General features: G+C 44.2%; 1 protein-coding gene across 2 annotated transcripts in view; it reads right to left on the reverse strand.

The window, feature by feature from the left end:
- Positions 1-21,856, reverse strand: part of cep85l (centrosomal protein 85L) — a 49,495-nt gene that overhangs the window by 16,145 nt on the left and 11,494 nt on the right. For both annotated transcript variants that reach the window (XM_080791153.1, XM_080791152.1), the window contains exons 3-5: positions 3,732-4,077; positions 1,806-2,077; positions 849-1,018 (exon numbers count right to left, since the gene is read on the reverse strand). In XM_080791153.1, the coding sequence (XP_080647279.1) occupies positions 849-1,018; positions 1,806-2,077; positions 3,732-4,077 (788 nt within the window). The remainder of the gene's footprint in view (positions 1-848; positions 1,019-1,805; positions 2,078-3,731; positions 4,078-21,856) is intronic.

A 21,856-nucleotide genomic window follows, 5' to 3' on the forward strand; every position in this document is an offset into this window, starting at 1 on the left:
TGAAAGCAGGGAATCACAGCTTCAAATTGACATATTGGTTGTTCAGTTTGACCCACCGGTTTTGGAGATATGGCTCATAGAGTAATGTCTGGCAGAGAAACAGCGAGTTGAGAAAACAGGCTTGAAAAAAAAGGTTCACTTCTGAGGACTCTAACATTACACCTAGCTACATGTTTAAGCATTTATTTCATATTTACATGTCTTCTGTGGTCTCTAACTTTACACCTAGCTACATGTTTAAGCATTTATTTCATATTTACATGTCTTCTGTGGATTCTAACATTACACCTATAGCTACATGTTTAAGCATTTATTTCATATTTACATGTCTTCTGTGGATTCTAACATTACACCTAGCTACATGTTTAAGCATTTATTTCATATTTACATGTCTTCTGTGGTCTCTAACATTACACCTATAGCTACATGTTTAAGCATTTATTTCATATTTACATGTCTTCTGTGGTCTCTAACATTACACCTATAGCTACATGTTTAAGCATTTATTTCATATTTACATGTCTTCTGTGGATTCTAACATTACACCTAGCTACATGTTTAAGCATTTATTTCATATTTACATGTCTTCTGTGGATTCTAACATTACACCTAGCTACATGTTTATGCATTTATTTCATATTTACATGTCTTCTGTGGTCTCTAACATTACACCTATAGCTACATGTTTAAACATTTATTTCATATTTACATGTCTTCTGTGGTCTCTAACATTACACCTATAGCTACATGTTTAAGCATTTATTTCATATTTACATGTCTTCTGTGGTCTCTAACATTACACCTATAGCTACATGTTTAAGCATCCCAGGGACCCCCTTTAACTCTACCTGGATGGGGGACCCCCCCACAGAGGAGGGGGTCCCGGGGACAGGCCCGGGGCCCCCGGGGACCAGCCGGGACTCGGGGAGAGCTCCGTAGTTCAGGTCCAAACTGGACGGCTTCAGAGGGGAGGAGACCGCCGAGGACAGGGAGGAGGAGTCTGCTCCCGTGCTGGCTCCTGATAGGACGAGAGGACACTGGTTAATTAAGACACACAGTTTGGGGGTCCTTGACATGAAAACGTTACGGAACCACTTGGTCTAAACTACGGAATGAACTTCACATTACAGTCAGAACTACAGCCTCACTCCCAATCTAAACTACGGAATGAACTTCCCACTGCAGTCAGAACTACAGACTCACTCCCAATCTAAACTATGGAATGGACTTCCCATTACAGTCAGAACTACAGACTCACTCCCGATCTAAACTACGGAATGGACTTCACATTACAGTCAGAACCACAGACTCACTCCCAATCTAAACTATGGAATGAACTTCCCATTACAGTCAGAACTACAGACTCACTCCCGATCTAAACTATGGAATGAACCTCCCATTGCAGTCAGAACTACAGACTCACTCCCAATCTAAACTACGGAATGAACTTCCCACTGCAGACAGAACTACAGACTCACTCCCAATCTAAACTATGGAATGGACTTCCCATTACAGTCAGAACTACAGACTCACTCCCGATCTAAACTATGGAACGGACTTCACATTACAGTCAGAACTAACGACTCACTCCCAATCTAAACTATGGAATGAACTTCCCATTGCAGTCAGAACTACAGACTCACTCCCAATCTAAACTATGGAATGAACTTCCCATTGCAGTCAGAACTACAGACTCACTCCCAATCTAAACTATGGAATGAACTTCCCATTGCAGTCAGAACTACAGACTCACTCCCAATCTAAACTATGGAATGAACTTCCCATTGCAGTCGACCAATCCTCACCTCCGGAGGTGCGATGCTCGTAGCGGTGTCGTAGCGGAGGGTCGTAGCCTAGCGGCTCGGGCAGCAGCGACAGAGAGGGGGAGGAGCCAGAGGAGGAGTCGGGGGCGTGGCCTCTGCCGTATCCGTAGAGCAGACCGCGGTCCAGCGAGCCGTGGTGCTGGTTTTGTGAGCCGAGAGTGAACCCGTACAGGGCCCCTCCCCCTCCCCCCCCGCTGAACCGGGACGCTGGCGCCGCCCTACTGGATGGCTTCTCTGCACCGCCCGCTGACAGCCTGGAGAGAGAGAGAGAGAGAGAGAGAGAGAGAGAGAGAGAGACAGAGACAGAGACAGAGACAGAGACAGAGACAGAGACAGAGACAGAGAGACAGAGACAGAGACAGAGACAGAGACAGAGACAGAGAGAGAGAGAGAGAATTACTGCAAATGTACCCAGATCAAAAAAATCACACCTGTGTGAACTCCGTGTGGGGGTCCCCGGTGTCAGGGATGTTGTGACGTCATTCCCTCCTTTTATAAGGCATCTTGCCAGCACCAATCTCCGTCCGATTATTAATTGTCAACCTAGTCTGTATTGAGATTCTAAAACTAACCTTGCAATTTAAGCATTCTTAATTTGCTCCCAAAACTGAAGAACATCCAAGACCAAAGGTCAGCACTTTCCGCGCTTGTGACCAAGAACCCTCTCCATCCTTACACCCGGGGGGAGTTCCACAGGAACGCACCCAGGGTGCCGGCCCGATTCCGGCGAGCCGTCCCGCGTCCGAAACGGTTGAGAAATGACAGAGTTACCGTGTGGGGGTCGCTCTACTGTACTGTACTGTACTGTACTGTACTGTACTGTACTGTACTGTACTGTACTGTACTGTACTGTACTGTACTGTACTGGGACACCTACCCTACCCTACCATATATACAGTTAATATGTGCATGTGTGTTTGTGTGTGTGTTAGGTTGCGCACAGGCACCCAGCCAGCCACCCACCCAGCCACACACATAGTCACTTAAGGAAGTGGTTGCACCACTTAAAAACATACTTATTGGTGATTTGCCAATGGATTAAAACCATTCCTCATTCCATGTGGCTAAAATATCAGATCTGTAAGCTGTCAACACGCCATGACGCGGTGCGTTGACAGCCTGTATGTCTGTGGTTTGTTTAGGAGTGAGTGTGGAACTATAGTGGCCCTCTGGAGTGAGTGTGGAACTATAGTGGCCCTCTGGAGTGAGTGTGGAACTATAGCGGCCCTCTGGAGTGAGTGTGGAACTATAGTGGCCCTCTGCAGTGAGTGTGGAACTATAGTGGCCCTCTGCAGTGAGTGTGGAACTATAGCGGCCCTCTGGAGTGAGTGTGGAACTATAGTGGCCCTCTGCAGTGAGTGTGGAACTATAGTGGCCCTCTGGAGTGAGTGTGGAACTATAGTGGCTCTCTGGAGTGAGTGTGGAACTATAGTGACCCTCTGGAGTGAGTGTGGAACTATAGTGACCCTCTGGAGTGAGTGTGGAACTATAGTGGCCCTCTGGAGTGAGTGTGGAACTATAGTGGTCCTCTGGAGTGAGTGTGGAACTATAGTGGCTCTCTGGAGTTAGTGTGGAACTATAGTGGTCCTCTGGAGTGAGTGTGGAACTACAGTGGCCCTCTGGAGTGAGTGTGGAACTATAGTGGCCCTCTGCAGTGAGCGTGGAACTATAGTGGCCCTCTGGAGTGAGTGTGGAACTATAGTGGCCCTCTGGAGTGAGTGTGGAACTATAGTGGCCCTCTGGAGTGAGTGTGGAACTATAGTGGCTCTCTGGAGTGAGTATGGAACTATAGTGGCCCTCTGGAGTGAGTGTGGAACTATAGTGGTCCTCTCAGATGGGGGTCAGATGGGGGTCAGATTGGGGTCAGATTGGGGTCAGATGGGGGTCAGATTGGGGGGGGGGGGTTACCTGGTCAGCGAGGACCACCTGCGGACGGGCCGGGGGTCCCTCATGTCCAGCGGCGACAGCGTGGGCGTGGCTTGGCTCACAGACGGCTGATTGGGCAGCAGCTGGCAGGAACCGCCCCAGAAGGGGGCGTGCCCAACGATGGCCCCGCCCAGCCTGTTGTTGTTGTTGTTGTTGGCCAATCCGGGGGAGGAGGTGGAGGAGGAGAGGGAGGGGCAGGGCATGATGTGGGCGGTGGGGACCCCCGGGGACCCCCCGGCCAGCCTCATGGAGCAGCAGGGACCCCCCGGGGACCCCCCCGCCACGGGGCGATGCGAGGACGGGGGCCCCGTGCTGGAGCTGGACTGGTCTGGAAGAGAAGAGAAGTGAAGAGAAGCTACATGTTAGCACCTAACCTTGTTTTCACCTAGAAACGATGTGGAGATGCAGGCCACAGTGAGTCCATGTGTTTCCTCATGGAAACACATGGACTCACTGGCCTTGGAACGTCTCGGAATCCCCCAGGATGAAGTCACTGATGTTGCTCTGGAGAGGGAAGTCTGGAGCACTCTGGTGGAGCTGTTGCCCCCCGCGACCCGACTACGGATAAGCGGTTGAAGATGGATGGACTATAGCTCTTTATCGGAGGGGCTAACGGCCCTCAAACATTCCCCTGGCGAAAGAAAGTGTTAAACGCGTCAAACGGCGATCTTGTTTCCTCAATTGTTTTACTTTAGTAAAAGTACCAATGGAAGTACTTCGTTACAAGTAAAAGTAACAGCATCAAAATGTACTTAACCCTTTAAGACCCGGATCTACAAGCTCACAAAGTCATTGTGAGTTTGTAGATCTGCTATTCTACACCACTGCCTCCATCTGGTCCTTTACTCTGAAAAGCCTTCCGTTACCAAAACCGTCCCAAAACCGGGAGGCATAATCTGTTGCTATTATATAATGTGTGTGTGCGCGTGTGCGTGCGCATGCATGCGTGCGTGCACATGCATGCGTGCGTGCGTGCGTGCCAGACTGAACTAGAAAGAACATCAAACATTATCGCTGTGTCAACATGATCAGGTCACAGATGTTGTGCGCACACACACACACACACACACACACACACACACACACACTCTCTTGAGTGGGGGGCTGGCAGGAAGGCAGATGGTCAGTCAAACTTGTGTGATATATATTTACACACATGTGCTCGCATGTGTGTAAATAGCTTGTGTGTGTGTGTGTGTGTGTGTGTGTGTGTCCATGTTTCCTTCTAATCCGCAGAGAGAGAGAGAGAGAGAGAGAGAGAGAGAGAGACAGAGACAGAGAGAGAGAGAGAGAGAGGGGGGGGGGGGGGGCATGAACAAACACACTCAATCTGACTATTATCTTGACACCACACTATATTGTCCACCTGTGTTTGCTTTCATTTTCCATGTTTTCTCTCTCTCTCTCTCTCTCTCTCTCTCCCTCTCATATCTAATGTCCATCTGTCCAGGCCCATCCTGATGTAAAAACACCAGTGTATTAATAATATTATTGCGAACGCAGTGAGCACTTACTATGAGACCTAGCAGATCATGTCTGTCTGTCTGTGTGTCTGTCTGTGTGTGTGTCTGTCCCGCTTTTGTGCCCATATATGGAGCTGAGTGATTTGTTTGTGATTGATGCAAGTGTCTGTAACGCTGTTACGTCACCATGACTCAGCCATAACCATATAAGGAGTCCCCAAAGCAGCTATACGTCCAAAACCCAAATATGTACGAGCTGCGTTCGCTTCCCGCGTTTGCGCGTCTTACTCGTTGCACATGTTTGTGTCGTGGTGTTATACATCGGGTCGTTTCGAGGAGGCAATCCGATTGGTTTCTATAGCCGTGCTTCAAACCAGCATCACGGAACGCCTCATGATCTCTGAGAGCTGCAGACTGGGTGGCTAGGCTAGCTAGTTTATGTGTGTGCGTGTGCGTGTGCGTGTGTGCGTGTGCGTGTGCGTGTGCGTACCATCTGCTGCTCTCCGCCCCAGTAATGAGGGGTTGTCAAGGTTAGGACACACACACACACACACACACACACACACACACACACACACACACACACACACACACACACCCTTCAATTCCCTTGAAAGCATAATTGACAGCACCCCCCCCCCCCCCCCAAATTCTCTTCTCACCCCTCTAATGAGATCAGACCAGAATGGGTGGGGTCCCCTGTACCACCACACCCTTAACACACACACACACACAGACACACACACACACACACACACACACACACAGACACACACACACACACACACACACACACAGACAGACACACACGTGTACAGAGTTTTTGATAGGAATGTCCCAATGTCACGTTTTTTAGGCATAAAAATTACAAACAAAGGTGTCAGCACCAGATATTGCAGGCAGACAGACAGACAGACAGACAGACAGACAGACAGACAGACAGACAGACAGACAGACAGACAGACAGACAGACAGTGGAGGAAAGTGGGACATTTTCTGGCACAGCAACAAGAAAGTGGAGCATGTATACAGCGCTCTGCTCTGCAGCGAATTACACAGCTGAGCGCACAGAAATGACACGACATGACCCACCCGAACTATGGGGTCATGTTCTCCCCGTGTCCCCTAGGGTAGGTACCCTCACATGTTCTCCCCGTGTCCCCTAAGGTAGGTACCCTCACATGTTCTCCCCGTGTCCCCTAGGGTATAGGTACCCTCACATGTTCTCCCTGTGTCCCCTAAGGTAGGTACCCTCACATGTTCTCCCCGTGTCCCCTAAGGTAGGTACCCTCACAAAAAACATGTAGTAATCCTGGTCTCTAAACTGCCTCCCCCTGGCCAGCCTGATGGAGGGGAAAGGAACTGGTTGGAACAATGTCTGTCTGTCTGTCTGTGTCCAAAAAGAGAATCTAATTAAAATAGTTCCTCAGGGTGGATGGGTAGTTCCTACTGTTTTTCTAGGCCACACACACACACACACAGACACAAATGCACACACACACACACACACACACACACACACACACACACACACACACACACAGTTTTAGGAACAGCAGGATTGTGCACGTGGGACTCAGGGCTTCCCCCTAGTGGTCTCTGGAAACTGTGTCACTCTTTTATAGGGAGAGAGAGAGAGAGAGAGAGAGAGAGAGAGAGAGAGAGAGAGAGAGAGAGAGAGAGAGAAATGCTTAAACATGTAGCTATAGGTGTAATGTTAGAGACCACAGAAGACATGTAAATATGAAATAAATGCTTAAACATGTAGCTAGGTGTAATGTTAGAGACCACAGAAGACATGTGAATATGAAATAAATGCTTAAACATGTAGCTATAGGTGTAATGTTAGAGACCACAGAAGACATGTAAATATGAAATAAATGCTTAAACATGTAGCTAGGTGTAATGTTAGAGACCACAGAAGACATGTGAATATGAAATAAATGCTTAAACATGTAGCTAGGTGTAATGTTAGAGACCACAGAAGACATGTATGAAATAAATGCTTAAACATGTAGCTATAGGTGTAATGTTAGAGACCACAGAAGACATGTATGAAATAAATGCTTAAACATGTAGCTAGGTGTAATGTTAGAGACCACAGAAGACATGTAGATATGAAATAAATGCTTAAACATGTAGCTAGGTGTAATGTTAGAGACCACAGAAGACATGTATGAAATAAATGCTTAAACATGTAGCTAGGTGTAATGTTAGAGACCACAGAAGACATGTAGATATGAAATAAATGCTTAAACATGTAGCTAGGTGTAATGTTAGAGACCACAGAAGACATGTAAATATGAAATGAATGCTTAAACATGTAACTAGGTGTAATGTTAGAGACCACAGAAGTGAACCTTTTTCATGCCTGTTTTCTCAACTCGCTGTTTCTCTGCCAGATATTACTCTATAAGCCATATCTCCACAACTGGAGGGTCAAACTGAACAACCAATGTGTCAATTTGAAGCTATGATTCCCTGCTTTCACAAAACAAAAAAAACAATGGCAGTCCATCAGTCAAATTTGGTCGCATTTATCTGTTTATCCATTTAATTCAGTAAATAAGGGCCTTTAAAACTCAGTGGTGGAAAGTAACTAAGTAATTTTACTTAGGTACTGTACAAATACCTCAAAATTGTATTTTCAATTTACAGTACTTTTACTTCTACTCCACTACATCTCAGAGCCGCAACGTGTACTTTTACTACCACTACAATACTTTGAAAACTTTGGTTACTTTGGAGATTTTAATTTTTATAAGAAAACATACATTAACCACTTCAACCACTTCAACCCTATCTGGCTGAGAGGCTGAAATACTGGAAATCATGTCTGCTGATTCAAGATGGGTGTGTGTGTGTGTGTGTGTGTGTGTGTGTGTGTGTGTGTGTGTGTGTGTGTGTGTGTGTGTGTGTGTGTGTGTGTGTGTGTGTGTGTGTGTGTGTGTGTGTGCATGTGCTTGTTCGTGTGTGTGTGTGCATATGCGTGTGCGTGTGTGACTGTGTGTGTGACCCAGTCTGTGTGAATGCACAGAACACAAATTAGAAAAATGATTCCAGGCACATATAACAGTAGACATCAATATAGGTCACACACACACACACACACACACACACACACACACAGAGAAAGAAGGCTGTGTGTGTGTGTGTGTGTGTGTGTGTGTGTGTGTGTGTGTGTGTGTGTGTGTGTGCGCACAGACACATGACATACACACACTAGACGGCTGTGCTGCAGTTAACATGCGTGTACATGCACATTACACACGCGTGTGTGCGCACACACGCGCACACACACAAACACACACACTAGAGGGCTGCATGTTAACATGCATGTTCACACATTGAGGACACAGAGATGATGATGCCCTACTTCTGTCTGTCTGTCTGCCTCTCTCTCTTTCTGTCTGTCTGTCTGTCTGTCTGTCTGTCTCTCCCTCTCTCTCTCCCTCTCCCTTTCACTATCTGTCTCTGTATACGAACAATGGTCTCCAGAGTGTAAATGTAGGCTACATGCAAACATAACAAACGTGCAACAATATGTATAGAAACAGAATAAATAGAGCTAAAGGCAGTATGACATTTACATGATCAGGCACTGTCGAATATACAGTATATACAGTATATAAAGTATATACACAGAGAAACAGTTTACATGATCAGGCTCTGTCCAATATATATACACAGAGAAACAGTTTACATGACCAGGCTCTGTCCAATATATATACACAGAGAAACAGTTCACATGATCAGGCTCTGTCCAATATATATACACAGAGAAACAGTTTACATGACCAGGCTCTGTCCAATATATATACACAGAGAAACAGTTTACATGATCAGGCTCTGTCCAATATATATACACAGAGAAACAGTTTACATGATCAGGCTCTGTCCAATATATATACACAGAGAAACAGTTTACATGATCAGGCTCTGTCCAATATATATACACACAGAGAAACAGTTTACATGATCAGGCTCTGTCCAATATATATACACAGAGAAACAGTTTACATGATCAGGCTCTGTCCAATATATATACACAGAGAAACAGTTTACATGATCAGGCTCTGTCCAATATATATACACAGAGAAACAGTTTACATGATCAGGCTCTGTCCAATATATATACACAGAGAAACAGTTTACATGATCAGGCTCTGTCCAATATATATACACAGAGAAACAGTTTACATGACCAGGCTCTGTCCAATATATATACACAGAGAAACAGTTTACATGATCAGGCTCTGTCCAATATATATACACAGAGAAACAGTTTACATGATCAGGCTCTGTCCAATATATATACACAGAGAAACAGTTTACATGATCAGGCTCTGTCCAATATATATACACAGAGAAACAGTTTACATGACCAGGCTCTGTCCAATATATATACACAGAGAAACAGTTTACATGATCAGGCTCTGTCCAATATATATACACAGAGAAACAGTTTACATGATCAGGCTCTGTCCAATATATATACACAGAGAAACAGTTTACATGATCAGGCTCTGTCGAATATATATACACAGAGAAACAGTTTACATGATCAGGCTCTGTCGAATATATATACACAGAGAAACAGTTTACATGACCAGGCTCTGTCCAATATATATACACAGAGAAACAGTTTACATGATCAGGCTCTGTCCAATATATATACACAGAGAAACAGTTTACATGACCAGGCTCTGTCCAATATATATACACAGAGAAACAGTTTACATGATCAGGCTCTGTCCAATATATATACACAGAGAAACAGTTTACATGACCAGGCTCTGTCCAATATATATACACAGAGAAACAGTTTACGTGATCAGGCTCTGTCCAATATATATACACAGAGAAACAGTGAGCTTCAAAAGGAGTCCGGTCACCTCTCGTCTTGCATTTGGGGTCAGTCAGCAGTATAGCTTGTCAGCTGACCTGAGGGGTCTGTCTGTCTGTCTGTCTGTCTGTCTGTCTGTCTGTCTGTCTGTCTCCACCCACTACTCAAGTCATTCCAACCCCCACTGAACAAACGTTGCATGGGGGGCTTGTTTCAATGTCGCACGCACGCACACAAACACACACACACACACACACACACACACACACACACACACACACACACACACAGGTCTTTGTTACAGGGCAGTGTGTGTGTGTGTGTGTGTGTGTGTCGGCACAGAGTGGCACAGGCCTCACAGCTGGGACTGCTTAGCGAGGGTGTGTGTGTGTGTGTGTGTGTGTGTGTGTGTGTGTGTGTGTGTGTGTGTGTGTGTGTGTGTGTGTGTGTGTGTGTGTGTGTGTGTGCGCGGGGGGGGGGGGGGGGATTTGGGGGGGGGGGGGGGTGGGGTTCACAGAAGCCAAAGTGCCAGAATCAGATTATGAAGAGCTCGTTTCCATAAATTATTCCACTCTGAAGATTTCAATTAGATTAAATTAAATGAGATCGGATTAGATTAACCCATTTAGACATGAGGACGATTCTACAACGTTATTCTAAATCATGACAGTTTTCAGAAAATCCACATTTTTTTAAATATATTTTTGATCCCAAGATTTTGTAACCCATTTTTCACCCCTGTGTCAATCATCTACTGTGATCCTGGGCTCTACACACCCTCCGCCAACCTGGGGAGAGCAACGGACTTAACTCATGCTCCCTTCATGCTTGAGTGTCCAAGTTGCTCCTTTACACCTGACAGGGGGGAGTTTCCCTGGTTGGACGTAGCGCGTGGAAGGAACACGTTATTCCAACCAGTTCCTTTCCCCTCCATCAGGCGCCCCGGCTGGCCAGGGGGAGGCAGTTTAGAGACCAGGATTACTGCATGTTTTTTGTGAGGGTACCTACCCTAGGGGACACGGGGAGAACATGTGAGGGTACCTACCCTAGAGGACACGGGGAGAACATGAAAACTCCACACAGAAACTTTCGCCAACCCCGCCTTCGGGTATGGGCACTGATGACGCGGAGGAGGAAACACGCCGCCAGCACCCACAGCGTCCCGAGCGGGAATCGAACCCAGGACCTTTTAGCTGTGAAGCGACAGCACTACCGACTGTGCCACATATTTTCATAACAAGGACCCCCAGAATTATCTGTAATTGGCCGTCGACCCACATCTGAAGAACTGTTCTATAACGTTGGTCTTTCTTCTAGTTATTTTAGTCTTAGTGTTTCAGCTAGTTTTAGTTATGACTAAATTAATTAACCCTGGTCCCTCATTGGTCCAGAGACAGGGGGTCCCTCATTGGTGGACGGACAGAGACATCCTGTCTGGGGGGGCGGGGGTCTTAACGAGCGACTTCCTCCTCACACACTAATTACAACCTGATGGGAGAGAGACACCGAGGAAGCACACAGAGAGAGAGAGAGAGAGAGAGAGAGAGAGAGAGAGAGGTATGTAACTAGTGCCTGGAGGGGGGGGGGTAGACCTTGTTAAACTCTAGTGAACTTAAGGGTGCCGTTTTGGTGCACACACACACACACACACACGAGCCAAATTGATGAAACAGTGAACAGAACAGAGGTGGATTTGGGGGCAGAGTTTCATGTTAACACGCAGCGCGCCACAACCGTAGAAAACCGTGTTAAATAACTACGTTATCCAGGGGTTTATAGCCTTTCACCCATTCTGACCTGAGATCAGATTCTATAAATGTTCTTCTACATCCTGACAGTTTTCTGAAAAAGCTATGTTTCTGTGTCAGTGGCTCTTCCATTTTTCAACAATAGCAGACCTACAAGCTCGTAGCGCGCCACTCGTGGCATTAAAGTGTCAATGCTGTGCAAAATAATCAGTATTTGTTTGTTTTTTAGTGTTACTAAAGGCCAGAAAGTAGTTTTTCTTCCCACTCAGCAGGCGTTTACGCATAATTTCCGGCTGCTGTCAAATCCAACACACACACCCTGACCCAACCAGCACACACACACACACACACACACACACACACACACACACACACACACAGAGAGAAGAATCATAAGCTTTGTCTCGAGAGGGAATCTTGGCTCATTGAAGGATGGGTCACCCACAGTTACTTGGCCATTTGACCAGCACACACACACACACACACACACACACACACACACACACACACACACACACACAGCAACCTTTCTTTGTCTAAAAGCCTCAGATTCAAACCGACAACCTTTTCTCTTCCACCTCACGACCATGTGACCATGTGACCACTAACTAGTCTTCATTTCTGACTCCATCACTACTAACTAGTCTTCATCTCTGACTCCATCACTACTAACTAGTCTTCATCTCTGACTCCATCACTACTAACTAGTCTTCATCTCTGACTCCATCACTACTAACTAGTCTTCATTTCTGACTCCATCACTACTAACTAGTCTTCATCTCTGACTCCATCACTACTAACTAGTCTTCATGTCTGACTCCATCACTACTAACTAGTCTTCATTTCTGACTCCATCACTACTAACTAGTCTTCATGTCTGACTCCATCACTACTAACTAGTCTTCATCTCTGACTCCATCACTACTAACTAGTCTTCATTTCTGACTCCATCACTACTAACTAGTCTTCATCTCTGACTCCATCACTACAAACTAGTCTTCATCTCTGACTCCATCACTACTAACTAGTCTTCATTTCTGACTCCATCACTACTAACTAGTCTTCATCTCTGACTCCATCACTACTAACTAGTCTTCATGTCTGACTCCATCACTACTAACTAGTCTTCATGTCTGACTCCATCACTACTAACTAGTCTTCATTTCTGACTCCATCACTACTAACTAGTCTTCATGTCTGACTCCATCACTACTAACTAGTCTTCATTTCTGACTCCATCACTACTAACTAGTCTTCATGTCTGACTCCATCACTACTAACTAGTCTTCATGTCTGACTCCATCACTACTAACTAGTCTTCATTTCTGACTCCATCACTACTAACTAGTCTTCATCCCTGACTCCATCACTACTAACTAGTCTTCATGTCTGACTCCATCACTACTAACTAGTCTTCATCTCTGACTCCATCACTACTAACTAGTCTTCATTTCTGACTGCATCACTACTAACTAGTCTTCATCTCTGACTCCATCACTACTAACTAGTCTTCATGTCTGACTCCATCACTACTAACTAGTCTTCATTTCTGACTCCATCACTACTAACTAGTCTTCATTTCTGACTCCATCACTACTAACTAGTCTTCATCTCTGACTCCATCACTACTAACTAGTCTTCATTTCTGACTGCATCACTACTAACTAGTCTTCATGTCTGACTCCATCACTACTAACTAGTCTTCATGTCTGACTCCATCACTACTAACTAGTCTTCATTTCTGACTCCATCACTACTAACTAGTCTTCATTTCTGACTCCATCACTACTAACTAGTCTTCATGTCTGACTCCATCACTACTAACTAGTCTTCATCTCTGACTCCATCACTACTAACTAGTCTTCATGTCTGACTCCATCACTACTAACTAGTCTTCATCTCTGACTCCATCACTACTAACTAGTCTTCATGTCTGACTCCATCACTACTAACTAGTCTTCATTTCTGACTCCATCACTACTAACTAGTCTTCATTTCTGACTCCATCACTACTAACTAGTCTTCATGTCTGACTCCATCACTACTAACTAGTCTTCATCTCTGACTCCATCACTACTAACTAGTCTTCATGTTTGACTCCATCACTACTAACTAGTCTTCATTTCTGACTCCATCACTACTAACTAGTCTTCATTTCTGACTCCATCACTACTAACTAGTCTTCATCTCTGACTCCATCACTACTAACTAGTCTTCATGTCTGACTCCATCACTACTAACTAGTCTTCATGTCTGACTCCATCACTACTAACTAGTCTTCATTTCTGACTCCATCACTACTAACTAGTCTTCATCTCTGACTCCATCACTACTAACTAGTCTTCATGTCTGACTCCATCACTACTAACTAGTCTTCATTTCTGACTCCATCACTACTAACTAGTCTTCATCTCTGACTCCATCACTACTAACTAGTCTTCATGTCTGACTCCATCACTACTAACTAGTCTTCATCTCTGACTCCATCACTACTAACTAGTCTTCATGTCTGACTCCATCACTACTAACTAGTCTTCATCTCTGACTCCATCACTACTAACTAGTCTTCATCTCTGACTCCATCACTACTAACTAGTCTTCATGTCTGACTCCATCACTACTAACTAGTCTTCATGTCTGACTCCATCACTACTAACTAGTCTTCATCTCTGACTCCATCACTACTAACTAGTCTTCATGTCTGACTCCATCACTACTAACTAGTCTTCATCTCTGACTCCATCACTACTAACTAGTCTTCATGTCTGACTCCATCACTACTAACTAGTCTTCATGTCTGACTCCATCACTACTAACTAGTCTTCATGTCTGACTCCATCACTACTAACTAGTCTTCATGTTTGACTCCATCACTACTAACTAGTCTTCATCCCTGACTCCATCACTACTAACTAGTCTTCATGTCTGACTCCATCACTACTAACTAGTCTTCATGTCTGACTCCATCACTACTAACTAGTCTTCATCTCTGACTCCATCACTACTAACTAGTCTTCATGTCTGACTCCATCACTACTAACTAGTCTTCATCTCTGACTCCATCACTACTAACTAGTCTTCATCTCTGACTCCATCACTACTAACTAGTCTTCATTTCTGACTCCATCACTACCAGTGGTGGAAAATAACGAAGTACAATTACTTCGTTACTGTACTTAAGTACAAATTTGGAGAATTTGTACTTTTATTGACTACTTTTCTTTTGCTGAATTTTTACTTTTACTTCGTTACATTTACAAGGAAAAAATCGTACTTTTAATGCGCTATATTTAAAATCGGACACCTCGTTACTCGCTACAAATTAAATAATAAAAGCTTATATTTGTCTTACTGGAGGAATGCGCAGTTGAGAATTGAACAGGGCTGCGCTGATTGCGCTCCACTCTCAGATAATAGGGGGGGCGGAGTTGTGTTCTGCTGCCTGGCCAGGCTGGCCTGCTTTGAAGACGGCAAGACGCACACACTGTCACACGCATTCAACATGGATGACCGAGACACAGTCTTAGCAGAAGGAATAGATCACTCCGACGTGGACTCATGGACTCCTCGGATACAGACGAAGTCAGTGCCAGTCAAGTCAGTACCAGTAGTGCAACAACTTCTACTGCTGGTGGTGAAGATTCAGCTGACGAAATAGCATTACACCCGTGGCCTTATCTAGCGCCAATGTTTGCATTCATCCGGAAGGAAGATTCCTCCTACAGAATGAAATGCAAGTTGTGTGCACCTCTCAATAAGGAACTGTTGGCGTTCAATAACTCGCCCTCAAACCTCAAGGTGCACATTAAGGTAAGTGTCATGTTGTGCCAGTAATTCATACACAAATATTGTCCATAAAACGAATTTGTCAACATTAACAAACCAACGTGGGCAGCAGAACCCCCCCCCCCCCACACACACACACACACACACACACACACACACGTTGCGTGTTCTTACTTCTTAGTCGTGTGTAGGCTATGCCTGTGAGGACATCAACATTTTAAAATCGTGATTTTTATGAATGTATTGTTTTATTGCCATTTTAACCATAAATCTACAAAGCAACAACCCCCTGGCACACTCATCTTCTAAATCAGTGGGTTTTCAACCCTTTTCATAATAAGGGCAAGGCCCCCCATTAGCCATTATTTATTTGGCATTTGAGCCATTTGATGCCATTTAGCCTCTCAGAACCAAAGCTAAAGAATAGGTGTTGAGTATTGATGTTGGTACTATGAGAGATAACATGCAAACATTGATCAACCAATTCTTCTACATTCTCTAATTGTGTAGATTGTAAATTAAGTAATGCAGATGTTTAACAATCATTTAACTCTCTTGAATAAACTCAAGAGTTAAAGATTTAATAAGGGTCCAACTCCACTTGGTTACCAACTCCATGATTTAGCTGTTCTAAATGTATGTCTATGACCAGCCAAATAGTCACAATGTCTATTTCTCAAATTATACTATACTTGTGGGCACATTTGGTTCTCACAAGTATAGTCACTCACTCACTCACACACACTCACACACACACACACACACACACACACACACACACACACACACACACACACACAGTTTGACCCTAATTATTAAACACAATCTTCATTTTAATCATTGGTAACAACTGTTTATCCTATATCAAAATGTATTGACATTGTGAAGTGATTTTCACTGATATCTTGAGTAACCTATTAAGCTAACTTTTCCCCTTTTTCACATTGATGTAGAGGAGGCATGAACGTCAATTGAAGAAATATGAAGAGCTGACATTATTGAAAAGGAAACGCCGGGCTCCTGAACCAGCTTCCAGCCTCACACAGAGCACAATGCTCAATTCCAGTTCCATAGTGTCTCAAAGCTCGATAGAAAGAGCAATTGTGAAGTATGTCACAGAAGCCACAGAGCCATTCTCTATTGTGGAAAAACCAGCCTTCAAAGAGTTTGTCACTGATCTTCAGCCTAAAGCAAAAATTATATCAAGGCCCACCCTGCGTTTAAGAATTGCCGATGCTGCCAAGAAAATGAAAACGGCGGTCACTGAGAAAATGAAGGCCGTGGACCATGTTGCCACCACCACAGACTGCTGGTCAGCCAGAAGAAAGAGCTTTATTGGTGTGACTGCCCACTGGTTTGACCCTGAGAGCCTAGAGAGATGCTCAGCAGCCCTGGCCTGTAGACGACTGAGAGGTTCCCACACGTTCGATGTTTTGGCTAATGCACTAGACGACATCCATTCAGAGTATGGCATCCGGAACAAAATTGTGAGGACCACCACAGACAACGGTTCCAACTTCCTAAAGGCTTTCCAGGTTTACAGTGCGGCTCCGGACATGAACAACAACGTCGGTGGTGACCCAGAGCCCGACGGTGAGGAAGAAGAGGAGGAGGAGGAGGAAGAAGTGGAGTTCGTTGAAGTGGCAGATATCCTAGATGAGAATGATGGCTTTGAATTCGAGCTCCCAAAGCATCAACGCTGTGCTTGCCATCTACTCAATTTGGTCTCCACAACTGATGCTGAAAAAGCAACTTCCAACGACGGATACAAAAGAGTGTATCGCTCAGCATTCGGCAAGTGTCAAGGGCTGTGGAATAAGTGTGGGAGATCGCCTAAAGCAGCTGAAGCTGTGGAAGAGGCCTGCTCGATCCAGTTGTTGCGCCCAGTTGCCACCCGGTGGAACTCTCTGTTCATGGCTGTGGAGAGGCTGCTCAAGATATTGGAGAAAAGGGGGGAGCCGGCTCTGCGAGCTATCTGCACTGAATTAAACGTTCCAATGTAGGTTTAACTCTTTAAAACTGTGAAAGCATTTTGTGTTTTGAAAAGCTATTCAATATTAGCATATCTACAAGCTCACAGCGTATCACTAAGTGTTGTGCTGCCAGCTTGTACATCTGCTATTTTATTTTATTTATTCTTGCATGATGATTGATTGATTTTAACACATCTTCTCTTCTGAGGTCCCTGGTCCAAGTTATTGATGCATTTCATTATAATGCTTATACATACATTATATTAAAACTGTTATTTTTTTTACACAGGTTCAGTCCAGTCGACATCACGTTCCTGACAGAGTATGCCGCCATCATGAGCCCAATGGCTCAAGCCATCAACATCTTGCAAGGAGAGAAAAATGTGCACATGGGATGGCTGCTTCCGACCATTACCTGTCTGACTTCCAAAGTGGAGAAAGCCAAGTTGCCGCTGAAGCACTGCAGGCCATTGGCTGACGCCTTGCTAGCTGGCATAAAGAAGCGCTTTGATGACATCTCAAAAGATCCTGAACTGATTGCCGCTACAATTCTCGTCCCCAAATTCAAAACGACATGGACAAAAGATGATGCTACAATCAGACTGGGTGAGCACATGGACATAATGCATTTTTACATGTATGATAGTGATGTGTAGTTTACGCTGTTAGTTCAGGCAGTATACCCTCGAGAGGTTAACACTGCATTATAGTATGTGGATGTATACAGTCACAGTGTTATGAAAGACCCATATGTCATACGCTGATGTGACATAATTTGCTGACTAATTTGGGAGGGGTATTTATTTAAGCTCCCCTAATTGTGTTATTTCTGTGTTAATTCTGTATGCATTCCTGGTTGTTAATTTATGACTGCATGTCTAATTGTGCTGAGCAGGGAGGAATAATGTGGCAGAGCCTGAACGGCAAGATATTTATTAATTGTATTTATTTTGGTATTTCAGCTGTACTAATTGTATTTCACCTTCCCTGTGTTTCAGGGATGGACTACATCAAGGAGCACCTGGAGGATCCTTCGCTGACAGGAGATGTCACCAGAACCAGGTCATCTGATGAAGGAGACTTCTTTGCTGACCTTACGAGTTCTAATGTAAACCAAGGCAGCGCCATACAACTGGAGGGATACCTGGCCCTTTCAGCAGATCAGATGGCTGTACTGAAGTCATACCCTGCTGTCTGCAAGTTGTCCGTTAAGCTCAACACACCTCTACCTGCCTCTGCAGCCTGTGAACGACTGTTCAGCACCGCAGGACTGATCTTCAGCCCAAGAAGAGCACGGCTAGATTCTCACAATTTTGAGAATCAACTGCTGTTGAAGATAAACAGTAGACAGATAAACAGCAAGTTTGCATACTTTAGAGCATAAATTACATTTTTAGGGAGGTTTGGATTGTGTAGTTAATTTGCCATGTTAAAAAAAGATTGACAGGGACTGATTTGTCACTGCATACTTCAGGCTGGGGCAGGTGAGCCAGCAGGGTACAGCAGCAGTGACGAGCAAAGGGAGAAATTATAATGGGGTAATGAGACAAAAGGGGTCAAAAAATATATATAATCACCATTATTTGGAGTTGCATCATGGCAAGCTAATAGCTAACTAAACCTCTATCACTCTCCTCTTTACGTAGAGAGACCTAACATTTCTTATTCCCTCTCCCAACTAGATGGACAGACTTCTCTTATTCCCTCTCCCAACTAGACAGACATTCCCTCTCCATCACCAGACAGACAGACAGACATCTCTTAGTCACCTTAGACAGACGGACATCATCTCTTACTCCCTAGGCCTAGATAGACAGTTACTGCCTTTCCATTGACTGAGATAGATCTCCTCTTACTTGTCCTCTGTAGACAGACATACTGTACTTCCCACCCTAGCCAGACAGACTGACTTGGACTGACCAATAGATCCCTCTTCCTACCTCTCCCTAATACGGAGAGTTGGGGACCCTCAGGGGTCACTGGGAGTGTTCCATTCAAACCCAAATGCATTAAAGTTGCACATTTCATAAACAAGGAATGCAGAGGTTCAACTAGCAATGGGGAACTGGGTGCCCCAGTGCTGGTTGAACCTCTGCATGGTCTGTTTGGCAACGCAACATGAAGGTCTTGTGTGCCCCGGCCATATTGTTGAATCTCTGCCTCCCAGGTTCAAAATGTTTTATTTATTTTTGTTCTTATTTCCCATGTGTGATTATAGTACAGCAGTGTTTCTCGGGGACATCGCTTTGTCCAGAGACATGTTCCGTTCAAACCCATATGCATTAAAGTTGTACATTTCATAAACAAGGAATGCAGAGGTTCAACTAACAATGGGGAACTGGGTGCCCCAGTGCTGGTTGAACCTCTGCATGGTCTGGTTGGCAACGCAACATGGAGGTCTTGTATGCCCCGGGCCATATGTGTGATTATACAGCAGTGATTTTCAAAGTGATGTCCAGAGAATCGATGACCCTTGGGTCACTAGGAGGATTTACTTTAACATGTGTTTCAGAACCTGGGAGGCTGAGGTTCAACTAGCACCGAGGAACTGGGTGCCCCAGTGTTGTTGAACCTCTGCCTCCCAGGTTCAAAATGTTTTATTTATTTTTGTCCCCCCCATGTGATTATAGTACATCAGTGTTTCTCAAAGTGATGTCCGGAGATCACTTTGTCCGGAGACATGTTTCGTTCAAACCCAAATGCATTAAAGTTGCACATTGCATAAACAACAATGCAGAGGTTCAACTAGCAATGGGGAACTGGGTGCCCCAGTGCTGGTTGAACCTCTGCATGGTCTGTTTGGCAACGCAACATGGAGGTCTTGTGTTAATTATGCATGTTATTGGGGGTCCTGTATGTTATTGATGTATGCTGTTGGGGGTTAGTATTTTCAGTATTTGTATGCTATTTAATTTTTTGGAATAAAGCCACTTTTGACAGGATGACAATTTTGGAAATTCATTTCTTTGTATTCATTTTGGGAAAAAAAATTGTATTTTGTACTTTGTACTTGTACTTTGTAATTTTTACTTTTATACTTAAGTACATTTTACGCCGGGTAAATTTTTGTACTTAAGTACATTTTATTTGAGGTACTTTTATACTTTTACTTAAGTAACTTTCTTAATGGGCACTTTGTACTTTTACTTAAGTAATTTTCAAGTAGAGAATCAGTACTTCTACTTAAGTAAAATATTTTTGTACTTTTTCCACCACTGATCACTACTAACTAGTCTTCATCTCTGACTCCATCACTACTAACTAGTCTTCATGTCTGACTCCATCACTACTAACTAGTCTTCATGTCTGACTCCATCACTACTAACTAGTCTTCATGTCTGACTCCATCACTACTAACTAGTCTTCATCTCTGACTCCATCACTACTAACTAGTCTTCATCTCTGACTCCATCACTACTAACTAGTCTTCATGTCTGACTCCATCACTACTAACTAGTCTTCATGTCTGACTCCATCACTACTAACTAGTCTTCATGTCTGACTCCATCACTACTAACTAGTCTTCATGTCTGACTCCATCACTACTAACTAGTCTTCATGTCTGACTCCATCACTACTAACTAGTCTTCATCTCTGACTCCATCACTACTAACTAGTCTTCATCTCTGACTCCATCACTACTAACTAGTCTTCATGTCTGACTCCATCACTACTAACTAGTCTTCATGTCTGACTCCATCACTACTAACTAGTCTTCATGTCTGACTCCATCACTACTAACTAGTCTTCATGTCTGACTCCATCACTACTAACTAGTCTTCATGTTTGACTCCATCACTACTAACTAGTCTTCATCTCTGACTCCATCACTACTAACTAGTCTTCATTTCTGACTCCATCACTACTAACTAGTCTTCATCTCTGACTCCATCACTACTAACTAGTCTTCATGTCTGACTCCATCACTACTAACTAGTCTTCATGTCTGACTCCATCACTACTAACTAGTCTTCATGTCTGACTCCATCACTACTAACTAGTCTTCATCTCTGACTCCATCACTACTAACTAGTCTTCATCTCTGACTCCATCACTACTAACTAGTCTTCATGTCTGACTCCATCACTACTAACTAGTCTTCATCTCTGACTCCATCACTACTAACTAGTCTTCATGTCTGACTCCATCACTACTAACTAGTCTTCATCTCTGACTCCATCACTACTAACTAGTCTTCATCTCTGACTCCATCACTACTAACTAGTCTTCATGTCTGACTCCATCACTACTAACTAGTCTTCATGTCTGACTCCATCACTACTAACTAGTC

Source organism: Protomyctophum bolini, assembly GCF_963924005.1.
Source record: "Protomyctophum bolini genome assembly, chromosome: 19".
NCBI lineage: Eukaryota > Metazoa > Chordata > Actinopteri > Myctophiformes > Myctophidae > Protomyctophum > Protomyctophum bolini.